This window comes from Carettochelys insculpta, chromosome 24, assembly GCF_033958435.1.
Source record: "Carettochelys insculpta isolate YL-2023 chromosome 24, ASM3395843v1, whole genome shotgun sequence".
Taxonomy (NCBI): domain Eukaryota; kingdom Metazoa; phylum Chordata; order Testudines; family Carettochelyidae; genus Carettochelys; species Carettochelys insculpta.
In genome coordinates, this window is record NC_134160.1 from 3,422,926 (window position 1) to 3,445,140 (window position 22,215).

At 56.3% G+C, this 22,215-nt stretch overlaps 1 protein-coding gene across 2 annotated transcripts in view; it reads right to left on the reverse strand.

Moving 5' to 3' along the window:
• TFAP2E (transcription factor AP-2 epsilon) overlaps positions 1 to 14,665 on the reverse strand; it is a 45,372-nt gene extending 30,707 nt beyond the window's left edge. For both annotated transcript variants that reach the window (XM_074976161.1, XM_074976159.1), the window contains exons 1-3: positions 14,514 to 14,665; positions 13,906 to 14,355; positions 13,006 to 13,057 (exon numbers count right to left, since the gene is read on the reverse strand). In XM_074976161.1, coding sequence (XP_074832262.1) covers positions 13,006 to 13,057; positions 13,906 to 14,355; positions 14,514 to 14,540 — 529 coding nt within the window. In that variant the 5' untranslated portion in view covers positions 14,541 to 14,665. The remainder of the gene's footprint in view (positions 1 to 13,005; positions 13,058 to 13,905; positions 14,356 to 14,513) is intronic.
• Between the last annotated feature and the right edge of the window lie 7,550 nt (positions 14,666 to 22,215).

The window sequence follows — 22,215 nt, forward strand, 5'->3', positions numbered from 1 at the left end:
CCCTTCTGGGGCACACAGCCAAGTTCTCACACACACACCTACACACAGGGTAGGCCTTGCTAGATGAACTGCACCAGGAGGAGAGCACGAGGCAGACGGGGGAAGCAGGAAGCCTCTGGCGCAAGGGTCAGCAACCACAATAGCAAGAAGAGCCATTTTTTGTAATTCGGTAAAAAACTCCATAATTCGAGCCTCAACACACGTGAATACAAGATGATCCTTAATAAATAATGTCAAGCCATACTTTGTGTAACCCCTATTTTAAGAACACCGCGCACACAGCCGTTTGTAATGTGATGCATGTTTACTGCAGGACCTTCATCGTTAATCGAAAATAACCAGAAGGGTGGGCTTTTTGCTTTTCACTTTGCAATTATAGTGCCAGGAGCCACAAAAAAGTTCTTAAGAGCCACAGGTTGCAGACTCCTACCCCAGACATATGAAACCCAGCTCCCTGGGGCACCTGCCCAGCCACCATTGGGGGACAATAGAGGAGATCTTGTGCTCAGAGGAAAAACTTGTGGACTCTTAGCTATAAAGATCTGGCAGTTATTCCCCCTGCAATGGAGGCCATTGATGGACCTACCCTCCATGAATTTATCTAGCTCTGTTTTGAATCCTGTTATAAGGTTACAGCAGTAACCCCAACACACACACGCATGCGCGCGCGAGCACATGGCATCACAGGAAAGAACATTCTGTACCCTCTCTTCCCCCTACCAAGCTCAGGTTGCTCAGAAGGAAGCTTTTTGTCCCATAAGCAACAAAGTTTTGCCCACAAAGTTTGTTACCTCCCCACCAAGCACTTACAAAAGAGTCTGCCAGTAGTAAGATTAGTCAGTTAACAGCATCAATGTGTTCATTTTTAAAAAGCTTATCACAGGTTCACGTTGCTACTGTGAACTGAACTTGCCTGGTGGCTTTGGTTGTTTAGGTATGTTCACAAACACACACACAATCGCCACACCATGTGGTGTAGGAACCCCTACACCTCATTAGAACTGGTCATAATTTTAAATTCAGATGTTGTTTTTGTATAAAAATGGCCTTTGATAAAAAACAAGTGAAAACAGTTGGTCGGTCGGTTTTCAATTTTTGGAAGAAAAAAACTAAATAAGAAAAGTTTTCAGTTTTCCATCATCTTTCTCTCCAGTTTCCTCCCTCCCATCACCCTCACCTCCAGAGGGACAAAACAGCAAAATGGAAAAGAAGAGAGGGAAGGAAAACCAAAAGTCAACCGTTTTCCGGGGTGTTACCACCTGAGCATTGTCACAAGAATTTCCAGTAAAATGAAATTTGGAACACCACTTGCAAAGCCCTAACTAGACTGTTCTGAGCAGCTGGGCAGAACTGCAGTCCCACAGCACGGATGCCCAGACAGAACCCCGGGGCAGCAGCACAGTTCAGCAGAATCTAGCAGCAGCCAGCTGGGCCATGCAAGAGCCCAAATCCCCCAGCTTCGTAACAAATGTCTCTAGAAAAAATGGCTTTGTCGGCAGGTGCTCTGCCTAAGCCCCGTGCAATGGGACAGCTCACAGAAAAGAAAAGAAAGTTGGAGGTTCCTTTAGAATCTGTGAATTGGACCTGATCCATCCCACGATACTACTGACCATCTCCCTTTCCTAGGCTGGTGCTTTTTTTCACCCTGGAAATAGCCTCCCAATCTCCTCTCAATCCCTGTTTCACGCTCTCGTCCCATGGCACGCCCCCCCACGCCCACCTTTAAAAAGCATTTATCTGTGATCTTTTACAAAGTGACTTGAGTTACCACTCCAGTAAGTGCAGTGACCTGGCCAAGGCAGTAGACAGAGATGGAAACTGAAACAGATCCTGCTGCCCAATCTACTCTAATCCTGACAGCATATGTGATGGCTGCTACCTTTGCTAATGCCAGAGGCTGAACTGGAAACTTCCAGAGCTAAAAGTATGAGTCCCAACAGCTTAAACTGAAAAGCCAAGCTCAGCGGCTGCAGCTGTGGATTGGACTCAGAGGGGCACCTCTAACATACACTACCCTGGGTCATGCACATGTCCTCCAAGGCATCCTCTCGCGAAGAAGAATCCACATTCCAAATTCAGGTGTCCCGAAAAGAAACGGTCGGTGCAACTTTTAAAGAACACACCCAAGGAACAGCTGAGCCGAGCAGCATCCCTGAACCTGTTAGTTTTTTTTAAAGGGTTTTTACTTCCAACAAAGGGAAAAGAATATATGTAAAACCATCTAATTAAGCAGTAAGTCATGACAAGGTGCGTGAAATTCTGAGATAACACATGCCTCGGAGGCGTTCTGAAGGCTGAGACAAAAACCAAGGCTTTCTACTGTGCCCACCGTGTGCTATCTCACATTAACACACACTTTGTTGTATCCCACTGCAACATTAAAAAATCATTTTAATGAAGAGATGTCTATGCAAGCATGGGTCAGAGCAAATACCTTCTTTTAATCGTTTTGTGTGTGTGTGTGTGTGTGTGTGTGTGTGTGTTTGTACAGTGAAAGGGAAACAGCACCTCTCCTAACAAGTGGGCACAGACATATGATTGCAGGTATTCGTGGCCTTGTGGTTTACAGAACAATACCACGTCTTCCCTTTCTCATTGCAAGATATGAAGTTGCACTAATGTCCTAGGAATATACTTAAATCATTAAGATTCCCCCCTCCTGTATCAGCCTTCATAGTTGCATTTACTAAAGCTCGATTCTTACACATACTGAAATTCACAAAAATAAAACCACGACCTGGCACCGGCATAAAACGCTACTCAGAGCCCCATTCCACCACTGTCTTACACATGCAGTTCTCACTGAAAATTCTATGTGCGACTCAGGGCTCTTAATTTTTCTGTAGGAATTTTTTTATCTAGAAAACTGCGCACAGGACTAGTCTGTGTAACTGCCTGTTTGTCACTCTCCTGCCTTCATTCCAGTCATTATTTGTTACACCGCTTGATCCCTTTTGTGTTAATTTAAACTCTAAGCCAATGAGGGATGACCTAGGCTAGTGAGTGCGCTACATGAGTGGCCCTCCTTTCTCACAGTGGGCCACAAGACTGTTGTGACCAAAATTGTTTCCCAGGCTGCTAAGTGTGCTGGCGTACCTAGAATTTGCAGGGTGTGCCCGTTGAACTGTAGCAGTGCTTTGACTGGCTGCAGAGGGCACACACAGTTCTCACAATCAATACCGTGTGCAGTGAGCACACCCCTCACTTTACATGCCCTGGCCTTATGTGTGTGTCACTGTAGTAACACTGGCAGAAAAGAAAATTACACAGACAAAAAGCAGCAGAATCTGGCAACCCTGTGCGTGGGCCACGCATAGAACGCCGATGGGACGCACGCAAGTTGCCCACCATTGCCTTAAGCTCTTTGACATAGGAACTCGTTTGTGTCAGCACAACACCTGGTGTAGTGGGCCCTGATCCTGACTGGAGCTGTGACACTACCACTGCCAACAGCCAAGCATCCTCAGCTGATAAACCAAGCACATCAAGGGCATGAATACAAACAGCAAGTGCCTGAGCCTGCTGACTCTGAGATCAAAGGAAGGTTGCTCTGAAGGAAGTGGCCAAGCAGGACTGGGCCTTCAGTCCAGAAATGCAAGAGATGCAAATAGCTATTTAAATCTGGTGCATTGTTTTATTTTGCTGGTATGTAAGAATTATGGAGCACCACAGTGGAGCCGACCGATGTATTTATAGGACTGCGTTGTAGACGTGTAATCCATAGCACTCTCTCTAGGTACTCATCTGACCCTCCTCACTGTTGCACGGACACACCCAGTACCATACCATCATGACCACACGGGAGCTTTTCAGGCAGACATGCCCCCCGCTGCTCTCATAAGGAACACGTATCTTAAAGCACCAAGGTATCGAAGAGATTTTTGGTTTCTTTTGAACAAAAAGGCTCCATCAGATAGTTTCAAACATTCCAGAAGGGCCACGAATGTGCCAGCCAAATAAACTGCCTTCTGAGATCAAATGGAAATGGAAACCTCTGTGGCACCCTACTCCATTTCACATACAGAAGAAAACTTCCCTCCACCTTCTAAAAGCCAGCAAAGTGAAGCCTGGTTAAACTAGCCTGCTTTCAGCTCCCACTGACTGTTTTTGGAAATGTGTTGAGGCTGCTTGTCTGAAGAGGCTTTTTAATGTCAGAGTGTGAGCAGCTGTCTCACACCTCCAAGACATGACAGCAGGTGAAAGAGCAGAAAATGCCATCTAGCTCAATCTGCCAGGACAGCCAACCCCTAAACTCAACTTTCATTGTGAGCTCAGAGGGTGGTTTAACTGGTCTGGTTAAAGTCCAGTATTCAGAAAAACCTATTCCCCTTCTCAGTCAATCTGAAAAATGGGTCTGGAAAAGAGGCATTCCTAAAGCCCTTTCCAACAATAACAGGTGTGTGTGGCAGGCAGTGCTCCCTGTAAGCTGAGTGTTTGTGCAGCTGCCCAGGAGAGATTCAGGTACCACCCAGCTGATAAACAGAGCGCCCTTAGCTGCCCACAGTGGGCACCATGTGTTTCTACTGGTGGTGCACATCCACACATCCCTCAGTGCACATAACAAAATTTATTCTACTCATGGATGGAAAAAATTAGAGGCAACACTGGTGGCAGGAGGTGGAGTTTGTGTACCAGTCACAGTATTTATAGCACCCTGCTTTAGCAATATACAAGTTTATATATTTTGTTCTGAAACTAAAAATCTCCTCATCACTTACGATGGTGATGACAGGTAGGAAGTCTGGCTCAGTGGTTTGGTCACTCACCTGCCACTCAGAAAACACAGGTTTAATTCCTGTCACAGGCTTCCTGTGTGAACTCGGGGAAATGAAGGTGTGACTGCTGCATGGGATGCCATACGGAAATCTAGCTGGCGCAGGGAACAGTGGTTGATGTGGCTTTGGCAAAGATTAGCCACCACAATACAAACTGCTGGGGACTGTGGGTATGTACTCAGGTTGCTGCCCCATGCTTGGGTCTGCGCTGCCATAGCCTTACTAGATTAATGCTAGAGTGGGTACGCTTGCCCATGCTGCAGTGACACCTTCATTTGCAGCATAGCCGGCCCTGTGCCTGAGCTAAACGCCACTGAAGGTGGTCTACACCAGCACCTACGTTAGGGTTTAGCAAATCCCTCACAGTTCTGTTGGGATGTGCACACACATTTTGTTAGCCTATGTTTGTGCTCCATCCCGCAAAGATTCTAGCAAATCCAGTGTTTACTGGGACAAACGTGGAAACAGTGAATTTAAGCCAATTATGAGAATATTTGTGGCAAGTGAATTTTAAATGCAGTGTGGCACCCAAAATCTGGCTAAAAGTTATGCTTACTCAGTCCACGAACAGAAACAATCCTATATGATCCTACATGACCCATCAAAACTAATCTACGTCATGACTTCTGACCAGGCACGACAACAAAGTGCTCTCAAACAACCTACAGACCCAGAATTATCCATAGAAATCACCCAGGGGACAATTCCCAATCAAGAATGAATCTGAGAGCATTGTATATTGCTCACAGATGATCTGTGAAAAACAAAGAGGCTCCTCTGAATAAATTGTTTATCCTGCAATAATATCCCCACAAACACTTGCATGTTCTTGTAGGCACAGATCTTGCTGCCTGCTGAAAGAGCCGTATAGAAACAAAATCTGGTTCTAAATTCTCTAACCCTGTCTGTGCTGCACACTGTGGTGCAGCGAGATCTATGTCAGAAAGAAAGAGCATTGTTTTGTTTTATGCATACCGCACCTTTAAATGTAAAGGACCCTCCCTGTCTGCTGCTTGGCAGCTGTCATTTTGAGTTTCCTTTAAGATGCAGAATGTTACAGAGCAAGTCGCATACTCTGGACTGATCTCCCCTTCCCTTCCACTCAGTGCAATCCATTAAATCTGTGCAAAGTATGTGCAACTGGGTTAAAAGTCCACCGAATCAAACAACAGTGTTTTATACCGACTTGCACTAAGGTCAATGATACACAAGGTACAGAACTATTGGGACTTTTGCTTATTTTCAATTCCTTCCACCCCTGAGACTTTACATTTGGTTCTTTTTTTGTGATTTTCCCTATTCTTCAATGAAAGGCACTTAGGCAGAAGGAGACATGTTTAGTTCTGTGAATCAGAGAAAACACAACATATCCAACCACTTACTTCATCGCCTAAAGCCACACAAAAATGGTGTAGGATGACACTAGCTACCAAAACTACAGACGTTAAAAAAAAAACAAAAAAACCCCAATATTTTGGCAATAAAGCTTCCAACTAAATAAAATCACCTTGTTTATGACTGTTTCTGCTGTTGCAAATATCTGAACAAGATGTCTGCAATATTGAATAACTGCCCTTTGCTGCCACTATGGAGCTGTTTTACTTCCATTGCCAAACAGATTGCATTAAATCTCAGTCACTCAATGTTAGTATCAATTTGTGCAAAGGGAATATGGATCTGCTCCAGCTAGATCTATAATTACAGTCACTGTACTAAAGAGAGGAGGCGTAATGTACCCTAGGGATGCCCAAGGTGATAGACTCTACGGCAGAGCTACTGGTTAAAAGCGTCAGAGGTCTTTGTTGGGAACGTTATAGTGGTCTCGGAATATTTTCCTGCTACTTTTTGGCTCAAGTTTTCTGGAGTCTGCTTCAGAAAAATTATTTCATAGGCCAGGATTTGAGATACTTTCTGATAAAAATGATCAGTACAGAGATTACAGAGTGGCTGGTGGGTTTTTTGTTGACCAAATGAGTTAGCCAGGTCTGGGCACTTAAGCTATGTCTACACCAGAGGGTTTTGTCGACAAAGCTCACAGTGTCCATATTCCCAGGACGTTCTGTTCACCGTAAATTGAGAGAACTCTGCACATTTTTTTTGACAGTCTTATCCCACTCCCTACAAGGCAGAATGCCTCTGATGACCACCATTTGTCAACAAAGCGAGTCTGGATGTTCCAGCGGGGTGGGGGGGGGCTCTGTCGATAGACGGGCTTTCCGGGATATCGGACAGCCCTGTCTGCTGTTCTTTTGGTTGGCCTTTTTGTCGAGAGAGCAGCCAGGCAGTCCAGGCACTCTCGGTCTACAGAGCAGAGCACTCTTGTGATCCACTTGGTGGTCTGGCTATGATCTGTTGACAGAAGTTTTGTTGGAAAATATCTTCCACCAAAAACTTCTATCGACAAATATAGCCTAATTACATAGGAGGGTTATTGCCTTTTCACCTGTGAAAATTTATTTTAGATTTGTGTCAGGGAGATGCAGTGTGTGGAAGTTACAAATTAAACTTGCCTGATGCATTAAGATTAAAGTGCAATTGGTTGCAAACCTGGGCGTTCTTTACCTTTACCCAGAACATCCAGTTGAGAGAAATGTACTCAGAAATCCCCACTTTAAATCTGTTCACCTCATAACTTCTACTACCTGACTGTAAGTGACTTAGAATTTGTCTATGCAGTTTGTTTTTAATTATAATTCATTCTTTTAATGATGCCAGAGCAGGGAAGGATGGATCCCCCTAGAGAAAATGCAATAATCTGTGTCCAGGTGTCTAGTGAATGAAAACAGCAACCCTACTCTGGAGGTTCTTTTTCAATTCTTGCTTACTGCTTACTTCAAACTTTACTGGGAGCTTTACCAATGGGCGCAAAGGCTTCCAGCTTTGACCTTGAAGTAAGCAGAGGTGAGTGAAGGAAGAATGATGCAATATCACAACAGAGCAAACAGGGCTGCAAGGTAATTAATTCTGCCGACTTCCAATTAAAGGCTCCACTGTTTATTTACTATTGACTAGCAACTCCTGGCTACAATGCAAAAACCATACCTTCCCTTCAGACAGGCAGAGCGGAATGGCCAGTTATTTGAGGATTAACATACCACTAACTATTGCTGTAGATATAAACTCTGGACTACTTAAAGAGTCTCATTGGCTTCCCCTGATAGAAGCTTGGTCAGAGAAGGATCAGGCCCACATTTCTTTTTAAAAGTATAGGGCCTGATCCTGCAGGCATTAACTAAAGAGCATAACCTGTACCCCCGTCAGAACCTCCATTGACTACTCATGGTAAAGCACTGTGCTCTGTAGTAAGGGGTTTCAAAGTCTGGCCCACACCGTAACCCCCGCTCCGGAGCAGGGCACGCTGGCAACACTGACAGCTCACAGGCCTCTTACTGGCCATCTACGCCAGAGGGAATTTCACCCTCACTACCTTACAAAGGAGGGAGAGCTTTCTGTGCTATGAAAATGTTCCATGGGCCCGATCCCGGAGCTCTGACTCTGACAGCCCTGTGTTCTCTTCAAGAAGGCAGGATTGGGTCCCGGGCTTAGAAGGGTGATTGTCATTTTCTCCATAGAAAACTCTGGTTTGTGGGCAGAGGGGAAGATCCCTATTGCATTAGGGACAGGGAGGAGAGCGGGGGACTAGTTTAGTTTTTGTTTTCACTAAGTAGATCTTTTTTCAGGTGCACATTTTCAGCCACTGCCCACGTAAAAGTTTCCCTAACTGCCTCCTTTCATCAGAACAGAACCATTTGGATTACGGTGTTGCTGAAACAGCAAAAAAGTTTTGGAATATGTCCACAGAGATAATCGGTTTCGTTTGCACACCCGGCAGTCTCATTTATTAACTCCCCAAGCCTCTCAGGCATAACAAGTTCCTGTCTGTACATACAGAGAAAACTGGAAATTGTGGGCAAAGGCTTGAAAAATACTGTACAGGGTAACCTTTTTTTAGACAGACAGACAGACAGACAGATAACTCTCCAAACTTTTCTTATGAGAAATCAGGAAGGAAATTGTCTGCAGGGGCTGAGATCGCAGAAGACTTGTAAGTACTTGCCTCTGCTTTCCGGGTTTTGCTTCTGGTTTTTTTTGAGACATAGCAAAATGTCCAGGCCGCAAGCCTGGCTTCGTACCCGGAACGATCGTTCCAGTTCGGGAGGCTTTCCGGGTAATCATGGATTTTGACAAGGGAAACCACCCATCCCTTCACACACTGCAGGCTGAACCTCTCTCGTCCAGCACCCTGGGCACCTGACTGCCCTTGAAGGAGAGAAGTTGCTGCACCGGGGAGGTCAATATTGTCCAGCAGCATTACTGCCACTGCCCGGTGCCGGGGCTCTGGGAAGACGTTTCGGGCTAAGTAACCGCACAGAACACTGCGAGCCAGGCCCGGTGTCTGCAAACAATATTGTTATGGGCCCTGCAGGAACCTGGGCCGCACCCGTGAGCAGCGGCCACCGCGCCAGCGAAGCTCACGCCGGACGAGGGGTGTTGCTGTGGATTGGAGCCCTTCAGCCGGCGGAGTTCCAGCCCCGTTTGCAGCCCGAGTGAAGCGCCTCTTCGAGCTCTTCCCTCCGCCGCTGTCGGCACAGGCGGGAGAGCGAACGGCCGCGGCACGGGTGTGCGAGGAGCGCGAGCGCCCGGCGGCGCCTGTGCTAAGGAGCTCGCACGCGGCGGCGCTGCCCTTGCTCGGATGCTGCTGGTTGCGAGCGCTTCACGGAAAGGCCCTCGCGGTGCAGGGGCTTTTTCTCGCAATGCCGATTGCCCTGCCGGGAGCCCCGGCGCGCGCCGAGAGCGGGACACCCAACCCAAGAGCGCCCTGGCTGGCCCTGGCTGGCCCTTTGCCTGCGTACAGGCGGCCGGAGCAGACCCCGCCAAAGCAGCCTCCTCTCTGCTGCTCTCAGCGAGCTGCTCTGGCGGCACCCGGCGCCATCCCCTGAGCAGAACGTGGGTCGAAGGTTCCCCCCTGTGCCCCACGGGCTGCCGCCTGAGAAGCCGCCTGAGCAGTAGGATTTCTCGGCTGCCCTGCGCCTGGGGTCATTCCCAGCCGGGCATCCTCAGCGTCCGGCACCGCCGCTCCCGTGCGGGACGGGTTCGTGCCTAGTTTGCACTGGTGCAAACGGTTGCACGAAGCGGAGGGCGCTGGTGAGTCAGGCCCCACCGCTGCAGCCTGCACGGGAGCAAAACTCGCAGGGCCTTTGCGGGAGGCCGGGGTACCAGGGCACGCCGGTGCCCTCTCGGGCATTGCCTCCATGGGACGGGAACTGCAGACACCTGCACCTGCCCGTTTCCGCCCTGGGCATGAAGCCCTGGAGGAGGGCGCGGTTTGCAAAGCTGCTCCAAGGGCGCAGGGAAGCGCGGGGCAGCCCTGGCTCTCCCGCGAGCCGCCGCGCAGTTTTTATGAGACGTATTTTAGCGAGCGGAGCCGGGGCCGGGGCCGGGGCCGGGGCCGGGCGGGTTACAGCTGCGCGGCGCTGCAGGTCCGGCTCCCTGCGGCCAGGAGCGGGGTTCGCCCGGGTTCTCGGGCTGCTGGCGGCGGCGGCGGCCGGGTGAGGTTCGGGCTCCCCGCGGCCGACCTGCAGGCGCTCCGGGTAGGCGGCAGCGGGGAAGGACCGGGGCTCGTTCCGCAGCCCAGAGGCTCGGCAGGGCAGGCGGCTCCGCCTCGGCCTTCCCCGCGGAGAACCGACCCCGGGCGGCGAGCGGGGCAGCGGCGGGCCGGGGGCAAGGAAGGAGCCGCAGCGGGCCGGGCCGGGCGGGGGGAAGCAGGGTCGGACCCGAACCTGCAGAGCCGGCGGAGAGACCCGTCTGGCAGCTGCGCCGGGGGGATCCACTCACCCCGGTCCGGTCCGGCCCGGCCCCCTGCGTCGAGCCGCGGCGCCCCTTAGCTTCGGGCCGGGCAAGAAAAGCCCAGCTCGCCCCGGGCCCTGCGCAGCGCCGGGCACAGGGCCGGAGAGTCCCCGCTGCCGCTGCCGCCCCTTGGCCGGGGAGAGGGTCCCCCTCGCTCGGGCGGGCGCACTCGGGCTTCGCCCTGGTCGCGGGGACTCCCCGGGGACGGGGGACGCGAAGTCCCCCTGCCCCGCCCTGGGCCCGGCTGCCCCCTCGTCTCTTCCCAGCGCCCCAGGGCGGCCCAGCAGCTGGGGGGAGCAGCGGCGGGTACCGGCGCGACCCAGAGAGGAGCTGGTGCTCCTGGGGGCCCGGCCGAGCGCCACCTCCCCAGCCCGGGCAGCGCTGCGGCCCCTTGCGGGCTGCCAAAGGCGCTCGGCCCAGGCCCGGTAATCCCCCGCCGCCCGGGCTCGGCCCAGGAACGGAGAAACACAGTTGTGGGTCTTGCCGGCTGCGGCCCGGCTCCCCGCCGCGACAACAGCGCTTCGCCGGGCTCGTCCGCAGCAATCCCCCCTCCGCCGGCGCCGTCCGCTCCCCTCCCGCAACGCCCGACGTGCCGCGACCTCTCCCGGGGCTGCCCCAGGCGGCGGGGGCAGAACTCGAGTAGATCGCGACCAAATCGCTTGCAACCAGGCGCTGGCGGCCGGGGCCCTCCGGTGCGCAGAGCCCCGCTGAACCCCAAGCGGGCGGGGGCAGGCCCCGGGCTCCCTGCCTGTTGGTTTGCACGGGGAGAAGGCGGCTCGTTCCAAAATAGGGCGCGGGAATTAACTGTCGCTGCGCTTCGTTTGTTGTTTACACAAATGGCTTCCCAGGAATTCCTGCCGCTTTCCTCCCTGCTTCGATCTGATCTGAGTGGGGCCGGGCAGGGAGTGTGGCTACGCAGACTGTGACCCAGAGGCGAGGATCTTGAAATCCACTGCGCGGCGCGCCCTGAACATTTGAAAATACCGGGCATATTTTCGAGGCGCCGGTTAAGCCAGCCCCGGCCGTTCCTCGTGTCGTTTTGCTGCTCATTGCTGTGCGGTGACACGGGGGGAGCTTGTTTCTTTTGGGGGGGTGCGGGATGGAGACGCTGGTCTCTATTTTCAAAAGCGCTTAGGCCTGGGTTTGCGCCGGGTGACCAGAAAACGCCCAGCGGAGCTGTTAGGTCCCTCTGGGACCCCTCTGGAGCCTGTGCAAGGAACGGGCGAGTTCCCAGAGCTGGGCGCAGCTTCACCCCCGCGCCCCGGCAATGCAAAGCGGGGGCGGGGGGCGCAAACTCGCGCGGGATCGGCTCGCAGCACCTCGGAGGCCTGTTGGGGGGGGGTGTTATTGACTCCTGTAATTGTCGGGGGGGGGCGGTCCTGCGCGTGGGCCGGACTCTGCCCAGCAGCCCGGGGCCTTGGCCGCTTGGCTGCTCCACCTGCCGCTCCGAACAGGCCCCTTTCCTCGGGCCGCCGCCTGCCCGGGGGGCCCCGCTCTGGGCCTGACTCCTCCAGGCCAGTGATCTGCAGCGTGCGCTGGGCTAGGGCCAGACCGCCCCGCCCGGGACCCCTCGCCCTGCGGGGGGGGATTAGCCGCGGTGACCGAAGAAGGGGGGAAGGGGAAGCGAGACCCCCCCGGGGCTGGGCTCCCCCCCGCCGGCCCCGGCTCCAGCCGGTGAATGCTCTGGCCCTGCGCCGGGGCTCGGCTCGCCGGTCTCCGCCGCGCTGCGGCCCGCCAGTCCTGGGGGTAAGAGCGGGGCCGTTCTCTGGACTTGTGCCCCCGCCCGGCGAGTCCGGCCCTGCAGGACGCGCGCTCGGGGCGCCCCGAGTTCCGGCCCTGCCCCGCTAAAGCACCTGGGCGCGCCGCTGCCTTCCAAGCCGGGCCGGGCTCTCGGCGGCGGACAGTAACTAACCCCGGGTCCGAACCCCCGCCCGGAGCAACCCCGGCAGGCGCTGGGATCCGGCCCGCGGTCAGGACCGGACCTTCGCGTCTGAGCGCCCAGGAGGGTTACACGGAGCCGCGGGGTCAGAGGCGGCCCCGGCCCGGCCCGGCCCGGCCTTAGCGGGTTCCCCGCCGGGAGGGGAGCACACGGCTTAACCCGCCGCCCTCCGCTCCGCTGGCGGGCCCGAGCCCGGGGAACCGCCGCCCGGCCCTGGGGCTGGAGACCGGGCCGGCGGGTGTGGGGCAGAGTCCGGTTACCCAGTCCCCCGGCTCGCTCCTGCCCCTGGCCCGCGCTTCGCCAGGCGGTAGGTACCCCGCGGCGGCCTTTGAACGCGGGGCGGGCCGGAGAGCGGTCAGGCCCGGGCGCTCCGGGGTCGCTTGGAAGTGGGGGGCCGGAGCGGGGAAGCGGCCCCGCGCCCTGGCCGGCCGGAGAGCTTCTTACCTTTCTTGATCACCGACTGGTCCAGCAGATTCAGCCCCGCCTCGTCCACGGCCTGCAAGCGCCAAGCAGAAGCGTTAGGGGCGCGGGGCAGAGCCGCTGTCCGGGGGCGCCGCGACCACAGCTCCGGGGGAGCCCAAGCTGCGGGCTGGGCCGGGAGCTCCGCCTGGCGCGGCTCGGCAGCGTGCAGAGCTCGCCGCGGGGCTCTCGGGCTGGCCCGGTACGGAGCTAACTCCCTGGCGGGGAGCGCAGAGCGGGCCGGGCCCGGGATACGCGGAGAGCCCGGGCCGGGGCGGCCGGTGGGTTTGGCTGAGTTCCGCGCCCGGGCAGCTCCCGAGCCGGCGGCGCAGGCCCGGCCCCGAACCGCCCCGGCTGCTTCGAGTCACCCGAGTTCCGCGCCCCGCTCGCTAGGAAGGGCCCGGCCGGGAGGTAACGGGCTCGTCCTTCGCTCCCGCTGGCCCGGCCCCTGCGCGGGTCCCTGCGGAGATCGGCCCCGGCCGGGGAAGGGGGTTCGGGACTGAAGAGAAAGCCCGGGGGAGCCGCACGTGCGCACGGCGCCCGAAGCCGGGAAAGCCCAGGCCCCGCTTTCACTGGAAGCGAAGCGAAGCGAAGCCCCAGCAAAGAGCCGCGCGGACAACTGAAGGGAACCCGGGGCTGCCCCGCCAGCGGCCGCCCGGCCCCTCGCCCCGGCCCGATCCCGGAGCTCCAGGCCTCCGGGGGCCCGGCCGAGCGGCTCTGGCGGGCTCCGCTCGCTCAACAGCCGCCGGGCGGCCCGGAGCTGGGCTCAGCCTGGAGCGAAGCCCCTCCCGCGGGCAGGCAAAGGGGAGCCGGGAGCCCGGACACCGAGCGACCCCGGCGGCCCCCGCCGGGCCTCCCCCCAGCTCTGCCGGCCGCGCCAGGTACCTGGATGTCCTCGAGGCTGGGATGTCCGAGGCCGTGGAGGCCCAGCGGCCCGTCCGCGAGCCCGTGGCTCCCCTCGGCCAGCCCATGCAGCAGGCGGGGGACGGCCGGGTAGTCCCGGCGGGGATCCAGCCCCAGAGCGCGGTGAGTCTGCGAGAGCAACCCGGCCTCCTCCTGGCGGGCGCGCTGCGAGTGCCAGCCGGCCTGCTGGTGCTGGTGCAGCGGGTTGATGGCGCCGTAGGGGTCCGTCAGGTGCGCGTAGCCGCCGGGCTCCTGGCTCTGCGAGTAGGCCATGGGGGGCTGCGGGTAGGGCGGCGGGAAGTAGGGCGGCTGGAAGTCCGAGGCCGGCGTGTGGCACAGCGGCGGGGCCGAGCCGTAGGGCGCCTGGTTGAGTGAGGAGAGCTGCGCGAGGCGGCTGCCGCCCGAGGTCCCGTTCAGCCCGTCGGGACGGTCCTGCGGAGGCGGGCGGGGAAGAAAGAGCCGGTCAGGCGGCGCTGGGGGCCCGGCTCCCCCGGGCGCAGCCCCCGCGGGGCCTGGCAGCGCGCTGCGCCCACCCCGCGCGCATCCCCGAGGGCGCTCGGTGGGGACGTGGCCGGACCCCGCGCACTTACCATGGCCGGGTACGTGTGCACTAACATCTGGGCAGAGGCGCTGGCAAATCCCTTAAAATCGGGCGCAGCCCCGCGGCTCCATGGAGGCTCCCGCTTTGTTCCCTCCGCGCTCGGGTTCAAAGTGCTCCCCGCGCCCACTCCGGCTCCCTCTGCTCCCCACGCAACTCCATGCGCGCCAGTTATAGAGCCGGGAGCGCGCAGGAAGCGCCGGGAGCGCGCGTTAAAGAGACAGAGCCGGACTCTGCGGAAGGGACGGGGAGCCGGTCGTGGCTCCTGGCGGGAGCGGGGCTCTGGGGAGCAGCCGGGGAGCGGCTCTTTGTATTGGTCGGTCCGCGCTGAGCGGCCGCTGGACGCGGGGGGGCCCGCAGAGGGAGCCGGGAGAAAGGCTCGGTCCGCCCGGGGCAGACACACGGTTTGCTCTTCCCGGTGTCTGAGTCCCCGCTTCGCCTCTGTCTTCGGGCGGCGAGGGGCGCGCAGGGGGACGGGAACCTCTGGGCGGCTCCCGCTGGCCTTGCGCGCCTTTTGCGCGGGGCGCGCTGCACCTTTTCCTCCCTCCTGGCCGCTGTGGCGGGGAGCCCGGAGCCCCCAACGAGAAGCGCCCGCCCGCTGGGCTGGGCTGGGCCCCGAGCCTCGCGGCTGCAAAGGGCCTTTGCGACTGCTGGGGTTTCCCGCAGCCCACTGGTGTCCGCGCTGTCCCGCGGGCTGGCGGGCGGGGGTGGATCGCGGTTTCGGGGACCCGTCGGTGTTGCGCTGCGGTTTGATTGGCTCGGCCTGAGCCAGGTGGGAGAAAAGCCAAACCCCCGGCAGCCGCCTCGGCACTGAACCCGCCCGCCCCCCGCGCCCGCAGCTCTGGAAATGGCTCCGCTCAAGCAGCGCAGCTGGCGCCCCCCATGCGCGGCCTCCTCCTGCTGCGCTCGGCTTTGCGCGTCTGCGGCGCCCCAGTGGCTCTCGCGGGCCCGCCTAACCGTCTCCCGGGCCGCCGGCCGCCTCTGAGACCTGCCGGGAACGCGGTTCAATCCCCTGCCCCGCTCCGGCCTCCGCTCGTGGCCTGGCCCGGCTGCACCGGTCCCAGCTGGAGCGAGTGCCCCGGTCCCTCGCATCCGCACGGGGCCTGGCTGCTGGGTGCCGGGGACGTGCTCTGGGCTCAGGCGGCTGGGAGCGTGGAGAGCCTGCCCAGGGGAGGATGCACCGGAGCGCACCTGGTCCCAGGCAGCCCCGCAGGTGTCTGTGGTGCAGAGCCCGAGGGGTCCAGCGCCGGCCGGAGCCCAGCGCGGGCTGGGAAAAGGGGGGGGGGTATCCGTGTGAATTAGAAACAACACAATCGTTGTGTGACAACACGTCCCCCCACACTCCTGGCGCTCGGAAGTCCGTCAGCAAAGTGTGGACACTTCTCGGCTGGGCGCCACAGCAGACGCTCACAGGGGCTGTGCCCAACACACTCGTATCTGTGCAAAGCACACACCCGGATCTGCACACAAACGCGTGCAAAACAAACGGAACTTCACGCACAATCACATACGCGTATCTGCGCAGAGCCCGCACACGGGCTGCACACGCCTACATTAAACACACAGGTATAGCTGTGCAAAACCACACACACTAATCAGTACTAAATGCACACGGATCTTCACACCCACAAGCACACTAGCGCATCTGTACAAACACCAACAAATATCAGTACAAAACCACACGGATCTTCACACACAAGCGAATCCGTACAAAACCACACACACTCTGCATACAGACCCACACACTTATTTGTACAAAACCACACACACGGATCTGCACACAAATAGGTCTGTACAAAAAAGCAAAAACGGATCTGCACGCACACAGACGTGTCAGTAAAACACACAAAAGCATGCGTACACAAACACAAACGGGTCTGTGCAAACGAATCTGCACAAACACAAACGGATCTGCACACACATATTCACAGAAACACACAATCAGATCTGTACAAACCACACAAGTATGTGAACACACAAACGGATCCCTGCAAACGGATCTGTGCACACACGTACGGATCTGCACATTCACGTGCCAGCACAGATACACACAAACATCTCTATAGCAATACACACTTTCATAACTGTTCCGACGTCTATAACTGTTCCGACTGGCATATAGCGACACATCTCATTTACTGCACACGGACACACGAGAGAGAGAGAGAGAACCGCGCTTCTGTCTTTAGAATTACACACCCGTGGACAATTGCGCGCCTAATGCAGCGACGCGCACACTCCTATTGCGCGCACAAATCTAGCTTGCCGTGCCTGTGCCTCTCGCAATGGCCTCCTCACACATGGGCGCGTAAGCACCGCGAAAGGCACCCCGGGGTGCAGGGAAATGGCACAGGGCGCGGGGCCTGGCTCGCTCTCGGTTTAGTGTTCAGAGAAAGCGGATCGAGTTCGCCCAACACGCGTGCGCCCGCCCCACAGGCCCCGCTGGGGGCCCGTTAGCAGCACGAGCTCCCCGCGCAAACGCCGGGCGTGCTGCTCTCCCGGCTGCAGCAGGACGCTGGGCAGGCGGGGACCGGGCTCGCCGGGCGCAGAGTTGCGCAGCTCGCCGGCCCGTTGCGTTCGAGACCCGCGGGGAGGCCCGCGGCGAGCGCCGCCGGGGAAGGGAAGTGCCCCGCCGAGGGGCAGCGTGGTCGCGGGTGCGGCGCTTGGATCCCGGCTGCTGCGCCCTTCACAGCCGCTCCGGTCCGGCCGCTTGTCGGGGCCTCCAGCGCCGGGCGCCCCGGGCCCAGGGGAGCGTCGGGCTTTGGACCACCCTTGGGTCTCTCCCCTCCTCGGCGCCGCGCGTTCGTCTCTTACCCCCACAACACAACACAACTCTCACACACACACACCCCACAACACTCTTACCCCCACGCCTCACGGCACAACACACACAACTCCCACACACCCACCCCACAACACTCACAATACACACTCTCACATCCCACAACACAACAGATACCCACAACACTCTTACCCCCGCACCGCACAACACAACTCACACACCCCTCAGACTATTGCGCGCCCCCAGCCGGGCGAGGCCTGCGGCGGCTCCCTCCAGCTCCGGGCCCCGGACCCCCCCGGCCCGAGGACGGCAGCGCCAGAGCAGGTCGGCGTTACCCGCGGGCGGACGGGGCGGGGCGGGGCCGCGCGTCCTTCCAGCCCGAGCCCGCTGCGGAGCCGGGACCCCCCAGCCCGCGGGCTGCCCGGAGAGCCCGGCCCGAGCCGCGGGGGGCTCCCCCCCCGGAACAGGCGCGTCCCCCCGGCCCCTGCGCTGCGCGGAGCCGGGCTCGGGGCCGGCTGGTTCCCAGCCCCACGGCGGGCGCGGGGGCTGCTCCGCCTGCGGGGAACTCGAGCCGGCCGGAGCCCGGGAGGGAGCGGGGGCAGAGACCCGGGGGGCAGGGCAGGGAAAGTCCCACAAAACATGGGGGAGGGGCGTGCGCTGGGGTATGTGGGGGGAGTGTGCTGGGGTGTGGGGGAGGGGTGTGCCCGGCGTGGGGGCGGAGCCAGGAGGAGAACTCAATTCTAAAAATGCTCCCAGCACCTCCTTTCTCCCAGCCGGGTACCTAGGAGGAGGGGCGAGGCCCTTCCCCTGGGGACCTCACTGGACTGGGTCACCCCTGGGGCCACTTCCTTTACCAAGTCCTCCTCCTGCTGTTTGCTAGTTGTCTGCTTGTTAGCACCCTCTTAAAGTTCCCATCTGCCTCCCAGGGCCCAGGCGGCGCCCGGACCCAGCGGACCAAGAGCTGGTCACACACAGGGCCCCACTCCCTCCTCTCACTCAGGTCATTCCGTGAGATGTCAGCCTTCCTCACCGCTCTGCAGCACACTCAGAAATGATCACAGTGTGTGCCTTAGCTTCCCCTCCTGCCCTTGTGTCATGGCTTCCAGGTAGGGCCTGTCTCCAGGTCTGTATGTCTGCAGCTCCTGGCACAAGGCCCAAAGGGGCCTTGATCTCCTTTGACCTCATGGTAATATACTGATAAACAGCAGCCTAGCCTTTGCTAGGACCAGACTGTCCATTGCTGTGCAGACGTTTCCATTCGTGGCAGGGTGTAATTTGTGCATGAGCAGAGAAGAAACACTTTAGCCTAAACTGTAATACACTGTGATGTGTGATAGACATTAACAAACAGAATCCCACATTACATTTAATTTAATTCCACTCTTCCTGCCTGGAGCTACAGCTCCTTTCATTTTCATTTTCCCTCTGAATTCCCACATCTCCGACCTCTTTGATTTCCAGGTTTAATTAACAATGCTCATTAAGTGCATTTTTATTCCTTTCTTTTAATATTACTCTACCACCTGTCTTTAGGAGGCAACGGTTGATCATTTATTCTAATTTATTTCTGTTAGAGATGGCATTTAAGCAGGGGGAAGTGGGATATGTAAAAGTGTAAAGTGCCGAGTTAGCCCTCTCCCTGGGCTCTCCTTCCAAAAATGCCCCTGAAAGCTCTCTGCAGAGGTGTTTCTCTCACACCAGATCCATGTCATTGGCTAGGAAAAATGGGATTGGCCACGCTGTATTTTGCAGTTATGTTCCAGTTCATTCGGAAAGCCGCTTGCCCATCTAGTCCGTACAATATTGAGTCTTTATTCCTCTGAAAGAGGTGAAGCTGTGCAAAATGTGAGTGGTAAACACAGCCAGCCCCCTTGCCCACAGGATCACAACACAACGGGGGAGGCAGGGAGCTGACAGGAAGCTGTGAAAAATTAGAACAAAACAAAACCAGCACAAACAGAAGCTACAACATTGTCACCAAATATTCCCGGGAAACTCCTTCCACCACATGCCTGGAAAGTGAGTCTCAGCAGAGCAGCTCTTGGCTTTGCATGGAGGTGTAGGAGTGTCAGAATGAGGCACAGGGCCCATCCAGGCCTCGGATCCTGCCTCTGACTGTGGCCAGCACCAGCTGCTCCCGAATAAGGTGCCTGACTTTGTGAAAGTGTGAGTGTGCATTGCTGCTTTGGGGATTGTGCATTTGTGAGTGTGTGTTGCAGCATCACTGTAAGAACCTATCACCCATTGTTTTCTACCACCACACCTAGGGTTCTCCTTCCCCACAACCCTATTTGGCTGGGTGTTCACCTGTCCTCCCTTGTTCTCACCTCCTAACTAGGGCCCCATTGCAGCAATGAAGAGTTTTATCATTGACTTCACTAGGGGGTGGATGGATGGATGAGGCCCTTGGTTCCTGGCTACCATGAAAAGAGTCAGTCTGTATCACAAGCACCACATTCCACAACAGTTTCATCTCCGTCACGCAGTTATCCTCCATCTGCATTGCTGCTGAGGACTTCGTGGATCACACACTTTGTCCACAACCTCGCCCTTGACCCTTCTGCCAGGGGTGACCCAAAGGGAGTCCATGATTCCAGGCAGCATGGCTCCCAGAGTCATTGAAACATGCAAACCTCTGCACCACTAAAAGCTGCCGCTGAGAAAGGATTTCCAAATGTCCTGCATCCAGGCCATTGGTTTCAAGCCCTCTGTCAGTCAAGGGCAGTGCAGCGAAGAAGCCCCACACAAACATCTTCCAGGTTTGGGAAAATAACACTTGCACATGTCAAAAGTCCTGGGGCGAGTGGTGATGGGAACAGGACAGTGAAGCCAGAGATTCCTAGTCACAGATGGACACACCGGTGGTGGGTGTGTGATTTGCTCGTCTGCTTGTGGACTGAGGCAGGCTGAAGATTTCAGCAGCTGCGCCCATCACTGAACAGTCCTTTTTAGGACCCAATGTGCTCACCCCACAAGGGGGAGGGCTAGAAAAGGTGCCCTAAAAAGAGTCTTGTTTCTATTGGCTGGATGGCCACCTCCCACTGAATCACCACCCCAGCGGTCACAAATGGGAGAAACTTGCTCATTTTGGAACTTGGAACATACGTGCCCTGAGGGACAACAGTGACCCACAGCGACGCACAGCAGCAGCACTCGTGAACTGAGTCGGTTGAACATCCATATCACTGCCTTGTCTGGAATTAGAAGAGCTGATGAAGGACAGGCGAGGGAGGAGAAAGCCGGGTACCCTTACTTCTGGAAGGGAAAGTCTATGGATGAGCCAGGCTTGCATGGGGTGGGCTTTGCTATAAAGAACAAACTTGTAAGGTGCCAGCTCCTGACCCTTGGACTGAGGCTCACTAAAAACCAGCAGCCAGCTCTTGTGAGTGCCTGTGCACCAACACTGGACACCCATGAAGCTGTAAAGGAAGATTTCTGCTCTCAGCTGGAAACTGTTTTATCAGAGACCCCTAACGAAGATCAGATCATCCTTCTGGGGGGTCTCAATGCCCCTGCTGGACCAGACTCAGACGTGCCGAAGGGAACAATCAGGAAAGAAGGAGTTGGCAAAAGTAGCTCAGGTGGAATTCTGCTGTTGCCCAAGCGTGCTGAACATAAACTTACCATTCGGAACACCCTCTTCCCACTACAGGACAAGTTCATAACTACTTGAAGCCATTCACAGTCAAACTACTGGCATCTTCTTGGCTAAGTCATAGTTCGTGCCTGAGACCGCAGTGACGTACTTCTCACAAGAGCAATGACAAGTGCAGATGGTTGCTGGGCTGATCTTCACCTCATTCCATCCACAATGAACATTACAAGCACCCAAGAGTCCCAGTCATGGAGCAAGGCCCCACTGTGCTAGGTGCTGTACATACAGAACAAAAAGACAGTCCCTTCCCCAAATGGCTTACATCTCAGTATGTGATAGAGGCAGAGGCAGAGTTCAAGAAAACAATGAGCCAGCATTGTCTAACCAGACAGGACAGATTCAAGCTGAAGGGACAGGACACACCATTTCATTCACACCTTTCTTCCCGGGCTGTATTGCCAAGCAATATTCCCTGTAATCTTTACCATCCAGGCTTGGATTTTTCCATCCATGTACAGAACAAATTTATGTGCCACAGGGCATGTGAAATGTGCACCACCACTAGAAACAGAAAACCTTAGTTGTGGGCACTCTGCTACTCAGCTGGGCACATTTGGATTTCTCCCGAGCGGCTTGCATGTGCGCCCAAGCGCACAGCTTACAGGCGGCTCTGCTGCAAGGGGGGAACATGCAGAGCTGAACCTCAGAAACAGTCTTCTGCCCCCCGATGCAACAGTCACCCTCCCACAGGTTGGAGATTATTGTTTATTATTTGTACTGTTGTGGAGTCCAGAGGCCCTGGCAGGATTATGACCCCATTGTGCTGAATGCTGCCCAAACACACATTGAAACACAGGCCTTGCCCCAAAGAGATCACAACTTACATCACTTCAGGTGTTCAGACTGTCAAAAGGAATACAGCAGTGCCATTTGAAATATAGGCATCATCTCATTACTCTACCTACATGAGTGTACGTTTTAGTTACCCAGTGCCAGGGCAGGTATGCATGCATGCACACACTGAACCAACTTTTAGTCATTTTCGCATTGGAAAGCTTCCCTATAAGTCCAACATTCATTAATAAACAAAACCGCAGTGTACGTGGGGTGGTACATTGAACTAGTTGGTGCTTCCTGCCTGCCGGTTCCAAAGTCACTGTATAAATGGATCCACAGATGTACGTGTACAAAAAGTGTCTTCTGCCAAGACGAGTGATCCCTCTAATTTTTTTCCATCCCTGTGGAATAAATATTATGTGACCAAGGCATGTGCTGATGTGCACCACCAGAAGAAACACACGCTGCTGGCTGTGAGTG